Source organism: Cryptomeria japonica, chromosome 8 (assembly GCF_030272615.1).
Source record: "Cryptomeria japonica chromosome 8, Sugi_1.0, whole genome shotgun sequence".
Taxonomy (NCBI): Eukaryota; Viridiplantae; Streptophyta; class Pinopsida; order Cupressales; family Cupressaceae; genus Cryptomeria; species Cryptomeria japonica.
The window spans coordinates 743,233,235-743,243,644 of record NC_081412.1 but is presented as its reverse complement, the minus strand read 5'-3'; the positions used below and the strand labels follow the sequence as shown (position 1 = coordinate 743,243,644).

The following is a 10,410-nucleotide window of genomic DNA, read 5'->3' as shown; positions in this document are numbered from 1 at the left end:
GGCCCAATAATTGGTTGGTTCGAGCTCAATCTTCTAACTAGAGAGATTTTAAAAGGAAATCGTCTTGTCAAAGAGCTAAGCTCCATGACTTTATTACCAAAAAAACTTTCTAGAAATCATAAAAATCATACTCATTAATTATTGAATTAATTTAAATAAAATTTAAGGCTTTTAGATAGAATTGTGTACAATTTTTCAAATTTGTGAAAATTGCTACCTAATTTGTTTTAAATTACAAATTAAAAAATCAAATAATCCACATTTCATGTATAATTTGGCACCAATATTACGGTAAGTTTTGGCGCAATGAGAGTTCCAGCAGAAAAAGATGGTTATTTCGAGCAACATTTTGAATGTTTTTCTATCTATATTGATTTTCCTGATTTTTTTGCTTTGATGTTTACATTCTATCGCAGGAGCGCTCTTTTAGGGATGCTGTTCTGATTTCCAATTCCGACTTGCCGTTTATATTGCGAAAAAATCTTGCATTCCAAAAATGTCGGCATGAGAAAACGGTAAGATGTAGAGCTTCACCTTGATTTAAATTTGATCCGGTTCAGTAAAGAATTACAGTTTGGTTTAAATCTAGTTTGAGAAAAATTCAGGCGTCATTTGTTTTGTATTCGTAGTGTTGTTAAAGCTCAGCTGTTCAACATGGAGAACGTTTTACAGGGTTATTTTGCTCAGCTGTTCAATATGGAGAACATTTTACAGGGTTATTTTAACGCGGCTCTGTGGATTTTACTGGTTAGATGTAGAGTAGAACTTAATTAGCTATATCTGTTTAAATAGCAGGATTTTGAAAATTCTTAGCTTGTAGCTCCATGTTTGCTGCATTTAGAGCCGTTTTAATCCGCATATTTACACACCCTAGCTTAGTTTTTGAAGAAGATCATACGGATTAACGAGATAGTTATAATTCAGTTAGGAAATGACGGAATTTTTGTTGTTTTTACAGGTGATTGCTAGCGTTGCAGCGATGCGGAGGTTATTTCCATTGAAAGCGGTTACTGCAAAGAACAGTAATAAATTTCTCATCCAGCGCAAGGTTGATAGGGATGGGCCATTCTTTTGCGATTACCTGAAGAAGAATTCATCAGCCTCTTCCATCTTTGTGGCAAAGGACTCGGAACAAAATGCAGGATTTTTGTGGCAAAAACAGAGCAAGGTATGTGATGGAAAAGGGATCTTAGCACTTAGGATTTCTTCAGAAGGTGAGAGCCGCAAGAGAGACAGATCTTTAAAGTTGATCCAGGGAGAGATGGAATCTCGCACAAAGATATTGGAGAATGAGAAGACTGATTTGCAGGAAGCATTAGAAAAAGAGATAGATAGGCGGTCGAATGAATGGGCGTGTATGCTGGAGAAAATTAGGTCTGAGGAGAGGAGGATGAGAGAGAGGGTCAGAGATCTTGCAAAGCAAAATGTAGAATTGCAAAGAGAACTTTTATCTTTAAATAACCGGGAAATTCATGTAAAAACTCAGGTGAGGGAATCTCAGCAATGCATTGATTTGTTTTGTTATTTTGAGGATTTGCATTTTTATCCAGCCTTAGAGATAACTGAAGTTTACAGATTTTTAAGCGGATGATATAAATCCAACAGTTTTCTTTTAAAATAAGATGTATTTAAATATCTTCTGTGTGCATTAACATGCTTTTGTTATCAACTAATATTATTTATTGTTATTTCAGAGTGAGGAGGAGTTCGAACAAGTACAACAAGAACTTAAATCCGAAACTTTACTTGTCAAAATTCTACAGGAAAAAATATGTTCTAATGAGGCTGATTTAGAACAACTTGAGGAAGAAGTTGCAACTTTGGTAAGGAATCAAGATGTTTTGACAAGTAATATTGAAAACTTAGAGGGCAGGCTAAGTAGCTCAAACCAGAAAGAGAAAGAGTTGGAGCTTCTGGTATGTATTGTTTATAATTAGGATGTCAAAGTTCAAACACAAGATTGCAATTACTTTTGACTGTTTTTGGATTTGATTGTGAGATTTTTGAAACATTATTATATTTCCTTGTGAGATTTTTGAAACATTATTATGTTTCCTTCAGATCATGAACATTAATGCTATCATATATATCATATATATTTTATTCACAGCTTGGAGGGAAGGAAAATACCATCAGATGTTTACAAGCTGATTTACAAGAATGTCTCAAAGAACTGGCATTGTTAAGAGGAGAAATACCCAAAATTTCAGAAGAAAGGGATGACTTTCAGCAAGATGCAGAACGACTTAAATGCCAAAACATGGAACTCATTTCTGAAGTGGAATCGCTTAAAATGAGAGTGGAGAAACTTCAAGAGGATGTACTAGTCAGGGAGGGACAGTTATCAATTTTACAGGAAAGCTTAAATGCATAGTTTAGTTTTGTAGTAGATAGTAATAGTGTGTGGGTTCATTCCTCTTTTTATGTTGACATGCATTTTTCAACATTCTTGCTCATTGTATTCTACTTCTCACAAGTGTAACATAGCTGATGTTTTCAAATAGTTTTACATGTCAAAGGTGATGAGGAATTTTAAAACAGCAATAAAACAGAACAACAGTTAAGACATGATAGGACATACATACAGAAGTTTACACAACAAAACGAATTATGTGCTTCATCAATGTATGGTTACATTCACAGAAAAAGTAGGGCAATATCTTTTATTAACTATTACAACAGATACGGAGCCTTTTCTCATCTCTGATACAAATCTTTTTAACTCTCCAAATATGAAGAGACAGCAAGTAAATGAAGATGAAGTGACAGGAAGAAGAGTAATGGTGACAATTGTTGGACTTCATATACTCAACAAAAAGGGTATATAATAATATCTTTTTGAAGATATAAAGGATTCTTTTGTAAGAATTTCATCTCGCATTGTAAATTTTGAAACTAGAACTCTGAGGTTTGTTCCCTTCACATGAAGATCATACACTAAGTTCTCACTTCTTTGTGTAAGTTTCAATTTTATTGGTATTATTATTCATTAGTATATGTTTGTTTTAAGTTTTAATTTTATTGGTTAATATTTATTTTAATTTTTAAAATTATACAATGGCAAATATATGATAATAGTATGGGCTATTTAGAAAGGAATTTAAGCATGTAATTTAAAAAATAAAATTATAAATATACTTTTAGGAAATATGTTGTAGTTAATTATTCAATTGAAGATCCAAGTTTTCAAATACATAATGAATTTTATTCATATTTTTAAACAAATAATGAGTACTTTGAATATAGTGCCATTAGTTAAACTTCTTCCATTTTTAATATTCATGTGAAAATATTATTTTCAAAAGTAACCTTTAATGTATAATGTATCATGAGTAGACCTATAAGAGAACTAAATAATTAAGAAATAAAGTTGGATGCCATTAACTTCTATTTGTAATACATTATCAAGAGAGAAACGCAAAGAGGAAAAATTAGTATTGCTTCTCATAAAATACATTTTAGTATTCCTCATAGAATTGAGCTTGCAAGATTAGTTACATTGAAAAGGAAATTGATGAAAACAAAGGTAAAAGATATTAAAAATGGAATTAATTTGGATGAAATATTGAAAATAGAATGTGCTGAAAGGGAATGATCATGAGCAGATTTTAGAAAAAGAATGGAAGTCATTTTGAAATATAATGTACATGTATCCATACTTACCTACTTTACAAAGAAATAAGGCAACTATTGATGTCAAAAGTGTTCTCCTAGTTGTTATGCATGTGTGCTAACATTAACCGTTTGTGGTGACAAATAATATTCTAAGGAAAAACAATTGAAATGGAATGTTATTGAGTGATAAGTGTACTTCATCTGCTTCAAGACCATTTATAATACAAATTTTCATATTGCTATTGTTTCATGATGCTTTCAAAAAACTATAATACAAGTTATGATTTATTAATATATGGTGCTCTTAACTATAATAGGGTTCGGCAATCGACAAGATATTTTATAAGTAGTAAATAAATATTTCTCAACATGATATTGTGTATCTGCTATTTGTTAATGTGATCTACCTAATTTATATCACAGTGGTTTGAGTAATATATAGACTACCCAACTATTATTTTGTGAGATGTGATATGACCCATTTGAATTCTCATTTAGAACATAAGACACAAGTATCTAAGCATACAGGTTCAGGGGGAGATATACTTGATTTAGATGTTAAGGTTTAATGTAACTCATTGCTATTCTCCCAATGGTATTTAATATTAAATAATATAAGTATCATTGTTTTACATAACTTACAATCTAGGAAATAATTGCATGATAGAAAAGACAATGTATACAAAATTATTGTATAGAAAATAATGTTGTGTAATATTTGTATTGGCTATTAACAATATAAATCTACAAACGTGGAGATGTAGCTCAAGAACTAGACTTAGGGACATATGTTGATCCAAATTAATGAGACAAATTCATAATAAACTCGTGGAAATTATGGGTTAATTGGTAGAAGCGGGAAACTCCTTTATACTTTTGGCTCTAGAGCGCCAAGAAGAGTGATCCTAGAGGTCTTAAAAAGAAAATTATAGAAAAAATATGACACATAATAGCTCTTCATTCAATACATGCCCTATATACAAACACCCCAATGATTTGTCATTAAGTATTTTGTATATTGTCTCACTATTAATAAGACCTAAAAGGTGTCTTATTAATAGTGAGAGAGGGATATAGAGAGGGAGAGAGGAAGAAAGGAAGGGAGAGACCTATAAAGGGGAGAGAGATAAGAGAGATAGAAGAACAAAGAGAGGAATGAGAGGGGATGGATGGAGAGGTAGACATGGAGGAAGTGAGATACTAGGGAAGGAGGAGATAGATAAGGGAGGGGAGAGAGAGAAGAGGATAGGGGTAAGTGGGGAGGGAGAGAAAGGTGGAGAGGGAGAGAGAGAGAACTAGAGAGTGGACAGATAGAAAGGTGAGAGACCTAGAGGGGGAGAGAGATGTAGTTAATGAGATAGGGAGGGAGAGACATTGAGGTAAAGAGGGAGGGAGGGAGAGACCTAGTGGTGCAGGAGCACCTAAGTTGCCATCAAGCCTCCATGAGGCAAATTATGAATTTTTTGTGTTTTAAAGAGTGAAAGTGATAAGGTCTTGTAAGGCCAAATGTGATTTAATAAGGTCATTAAGACCATTGAATTTTAGATTAAGTCCTAGTAGGGTCATGTTGTCAATATTGCTAAAAAATTGTCAAATTGTCAAAAGTTGTCATTTTGTGGGAAATAGGTCTCAATGGGTCAAAATTGTTGTTTTATGGTATGTAAGGGTATTTTTGTACTATTTGTACCTATTTTCATAAATATTGAGTCATGGGAGTCATGGATCAAATCTAGGTGCAATTTGGAGCAAAATTGTCAACAAGTTGTCACAAACAACTTGTGTTTGTAGGGGTAATTAGTTGTTGGTTTTTAAAACAAATTCAAAAAGTAGTTATGGGCCTTGGAAAGGCTTGTGTGGCCTTTAAATAATCCCTTGATCGATCCATGGAGAGTTTGGATGGAAGTTAGTGTATGAAGCAAACAAAAATCAATAAGAATTATCACTAAGTTTTTGCATTTTCTAAGTTTTTCCATACGTACCAGTCTGATCTTCTTCATATTTCATTCTAAAAAGTTAATCATAAACCCTGGAATCCCATTGGATATGTTTGAGGGTTGAATATACTTCATTTCTACCTTTGTTTCAATTGATTTCATTGTGATTTGACAAAGTTATAAGGATTTTGGTAAAATCTATCAAAACCCTTACTATGGTAACCCGAGAGGGGAAAATAATGAGTTTTGGGCCATTCCACGTTCATTAATGAAAAACCTTGTGGTGGATGGAATTCTTGTATTTTTATTTTGTTTCTATTATTTTGCAAGGGCACCATGAAACATTTGGCACGTGCAATTTGAGTGCAAAAGATTGATTTCTGTGTCTCAGTCTAAGAACATAGTGAGTTGAGAGGGTTTGAGTGGAGAAAATGCAAGGGTAGGTTCATCAAGATTTGATGAAGGCTTGGAGTGATGTATTGGGATTCCACACATGTGTATTGAAGGTTGGGAGCCCCATGAATAAAGTAATCCACAAGAGTTTATGACCGTCCACACAAAGGTCTTGTCTCTGTCTAGCAGTGCACCGATATCATGCCCTTTACAAGATTGAGGGAGTAACTGCTTGATGGGTTTGGTGGTAGAGAGAGAAGAGGAGAATCCCTTTGCCATAATCCCATTGTTTGAAGACCAAGGATTGAGTAATGAATCAAGAATTATTGACTGTCCCTGCACAAGTATGACTATCCTAAATTACCTACTTGTCACCGTGAACAGTGCTATAGCAACAGGGTTCTTGTATCTTCTAGGGTGGTTGGGGGTAGATAACCATGTTTGTTCATGTTGAGGAGGCCTTACATGAGTGTCAAGGGGTGTTTTTTCTTGTGAGTGTCTATTACATGTTGTTGGTGGAGATTGAAGCCTAATAGGGGTTTGGTGTTGGGTGAGAGATTGCCAAAAGGGCATGGATAGTGATTAAGTGTTGGAAAGTTGAGGTTGGGGTTTGAACATGTGTTTGGCCCTAGTTGATTATATGTCAAGGGTTGGAGATGTGTTGTGGAGCATGGGTGTGTTGTTGGGGTATGGAAGCCTTGTGAGTAACTAGTGAACCTATGAGGGGTCTTGTGAGCCAAAGAAGGGTTGACACCTAATTGAATAGGCGAGTTGGGAGAAAGATCTCCCCTATTGGTTGAGTTTGTTGGATGCTCTATATCACCTAGTAATAAGGAGAGAGGGTGAAAGGGTGGTGATCAAGAGAATGGAGAAGGAGAGGAGAGAAACAGTAAGAGAGGGAGAGAGAAGAAGAGAGCGGGATGGAGTCAAGAATAGAGATGGGGTAAGGAGGGAATGAGAGGTAGAGGGTGGGATATACCTAGAGAGGGGAGAGAGAAGTGAGAGACACAAGAGAGGGAGATAGATAGGTCTAGAGTTACGAGAAGAGAGAGAGAGAGAGAGAGAGAGAGAGAGAGAGAGAGAGAGAGAGAGAGAGAGAGAGAGAGAGAGAGAATGCTAATACCAACATGCTGATTACTGAAATTTGACTGTCTAAAAATGTATATGATCCTCTAAAACCTATAATATATGCATTATAACTCCTATAGACCTCAAACCACTCAAACATCCTACTAATATATACATGAGATATAACTTAAAGTATAAGAAAGGAAAGACATATTGAAATGTGACTTACAAAGGCATAAAGGGAGAGATGGTGGGAGAGACCTAAAGAAATAGAGGTAGGGAGAGAGTGAGGGGAAGGTGTGTAATGAGAGAGGAGACATACAATATTGAGTAAAGGGAAAGAGAGAGAGAGGCAATGCTAGATCTTGGGGGATAGAGAGAGTGAGATAGAGAGAGGTGGATATGGGACATAGAAAGAGTGATAGAGAGAGATCTATAGGTCAGGTGTTTGGGGAAGATAAAGAGAGTGAGAGAATGTTGATAGGAGTGGGTCGATTACTTAAATTTGACTAATTCTGAAAATTATATGATCTTCTAAAACCTAGAATCTACATGACAACTCCTAGAGATCTGAAACCACTCTCAAACATCCTACCAATATATACATGAAAAATTACATTTAAATGTCTTTTTCCTTTCTTATACTTAAATGTTATAATCTTCTTTGGGGATTGGGTATAACTTGTGTCCAAACTGGAACATTTGCCCATTCACAACATGTCCTACAATCTACCAATGCAGAACATTTGGTGAGCGACAAATTGTTTGCATTGGAATACACCAACCCTTTGGGTTGTATTGTCTTTGGGCATACAACCCAAAGAGTGTGATGACCATTTGAAGCCTAAGATGTATTTTTATCAGAAGATTAAAAAATTTCACATATTTTTTGTCACGTTATCCATCAGGTTTGCATGTGTTTCAATGCAAATTAAAAAAAACACCACAGTGGCATTAAGCTCTCTCTTAGCTATCCAACCACGCAATTTGTTTCACATTTTGATTTTGTTAAGCATTTCATCTTTAATTTATTTTGTTAGTGTGTCTGTTTTTTTAATCAAAAACCAACATGTGCTAATTTGGGTATAGTTTTTTACATATTCATCGAATTTTGAAACAAATTACATTTTTAGAAACTAGACTCTATTCCACACACATTGAAAAAAAATGTTTTAATTTTTATTAGTTTCAATGATTTTAGGGGGGAGCATGCTCAAATTTCTATTTTCAGGATGTGTCCACTTCAAAAAATAGTAAAAAATCATATATTTGTTAAAAAATTAGCCAGAAAAATTGGTATAAACTAAAAGGTGTTAGCTAATTTCTCACCGAAGTGATTTTAAAAATTCTAAAAACAAGTTAACATTTTAGGGGGGTACAATGGATGCTAAGTTGTGTTTTTTTGCATAAAAAAGGACCACTTTATGTGGCCCCCCTTTTTAAAAACCCTTAATTTATGAAATTTTCAAAACAAATTAGTAGTTTAGAAAGTATTCTCAGAGCACTTTGACTCTTATTCTTGTTTCATCTTCAAATTTGGAATGTAACTATGTTCAATTTGTAGTCGAAGTTTAAACTTTGCTAATTTCAGGAATTAAAAAAAAAAAAAAAGAGTGGCATCTTAAGACCCCCTTTTGGTACCACATTTTGGTGCTCATAACCTAACATGCATAAGATTATTATTGGTAGTACTTGACATTAGGAAATCCTATTGTAATTAGTATTTCTTAATTAGTTACTAGTAGTTACATTTCTCAACATATTATAAATAATTATTTTATGCACGAGGAAATTTAGCATGCATATTAGACATAAAAACTAACCATCAAACCTCTAAATCTAATAAAAAATCCAAACGCTACACAATAAAGGAATACAAATAAAATCAACAAAACAATCATAAAATTTATAAACCCATGTTGACTTCAATGCACTTGGCCTTCAATGCTCTCCTTCTTCTTGTGTGGATAATTGTTACACCCGATTGTGACAATACTATTTACTATTACTTGTTTTTTTGTTAAAATGCTTTATCACATGCATATGTTTTGAAAATATATATATATATATATATATATATCGGGCTGCCTTTTATTTAATACATGTCGATCAAGTCAAAGGCCTCTTAGGCATCACTCGGGCTGCCTTTTATTTAATACATGTCGATCAAGTCAAAGGCCTCTAAGGCATCACACATATTGATGGGTGCAATAAGTGCATATCACTGACCAAGGGGTGGCAAGGGTTATGGGAAGCGCCATATACCTAATAATAAGGCGGACTTAGTCAATGCATTTGTGTAAACCTGCCACCTTTCTAAGTACGTAGGAGTAGACTATGCCTTGCGTAGGTCACTATGTTTAGATGGTGCAAGTTGTATATGGTAGGAGCTAAATATTAATATGCCAAGTGTTAGTTTAGACTCCCTTAACAAGTGATGAATAAAATGATGGGGAGGTCGTTAGACCAATTCAAATGGGAAGCGAACCAAGTGTTATTGACACCCTATAATAAGGGAATGGAAATGTGAACTAGTCAACTAGAAATCAACCTAATTATTAAGGAAAACACATTTATTCCTAGTGGCATTTATAGATAATTCTATTTGACTTAGTAAAGGATGATTCATGGTAATATTTGATAGGACTATTATGTGTCAACTTTGTGATTAGTAGGGAAGCCACATAGTCTTAGTGGAGGTGATGAGTAAAAGAGATGTGACAAATTAGAGAGCTTAATTATAGCACTAAGTCTCTCAAACTTATCTATAAATAGAGGAGTATATCTCATCTTTTGGATATGATATCATCTCTTGCACTCACTCTCGTCTTCATAATGTCTTTCCATTTTGGTCATTTCTCCTTGTTTTGTTGTACTTCATTGAGAAAGGAGAATAGTTCAAGAATTATGTGGGAGTGGGCTTGTTGATATTATTGAAGGCATGGGAATTACTATGTTAGTGGATAAGTCATGAAGCTAGCATAATTGGAGGAATGAATTGGTATTGCATGGTAGCTATATTACAGGCATGAGGATTCTTCCTTTCTTTTATAATTAGATATGTTATGTATAGATTATGAAGTTGCATAAGCTTTATCAAAGCAATGATTGGAATTTGAGTTACTTGTAGGATATGCATTCTTGTGTTGATAGAAACTTGATAATCTTTATGATTAGATTTACGTATATGTGTGTAATAGCTAAGACAAAGCTATGCTATGATATGTATCTTTAGTATTTAGGAATGATTGATTTGGTAAATCTTGGGATTAGGGCAATCCGTGGATGGGAATAACTTAGATAGTCATTCTATTATTTAATCTGTGGGAAAGACATGGGAATAGGATAAATGATCAGTTTACCAAATAGACCAATGAAGTGGGTGGACATATGACTCTCA

At 34.1% G+C, this 10,410-nt stretch overlaps 1 protein-coding gene across 2 annotated transcripts; it reads left to right on the top strand.

Annotated features, from left to right (window-relative positions):
* Window positions 1-327: 327 nt before the first annotated feature.
* Window positions 328-2,948, top strand: LOC131061426 (uncharacterized). Of its 2 annotated transcripts, XM_057995090.2 has the most exons (5): window positions 328-515; window positions 630-747; window positions 959-1,486; window positions 1,695-1,916; window positions 2,111-2,948. In XM_057995090.2, the coding sequence occupies exons 1-5, from the start codon at window positions 505-507 to the stop codon at window positions 2,372-2,374; spliced, it is 1,143 nt and encodes a 380-aa protein (XP_057851073.2). In that variant the 5' UTR covers window positions 328-504; the 3' UTR covers window positions 2,375-2,948. The 2 variants fall into 2 exon arrangements, with proteins under 2 accessions (XP_057851073.2, XP_057851074.2); XM_057995091.2 differs by lacking the exon at window positions 630-747.
* Window positions 2,949-10,410: the final 7,462 nt, after the last annotated feature.

Excerpts from the sequence above, each read along its gene's own strand:
- LOC131061426 (XM_057995090.2), top strand. Across the intron at positions 748-958 it reads CGGCTCTGTGGATTTTACTG|GTGATTGCTAGCGTTGCAGC; the intron begins GTTAGATGTAGA and ends TTGTTTTTACAG. Across the intron at positions 1,917-2,110 it reads AGAAAGAGTTGGAGCTTCTG|CTTGGAGGGAAGGAAAATAC; the intron begins GTATGTATTGTT and ends TTTTATTCACAG.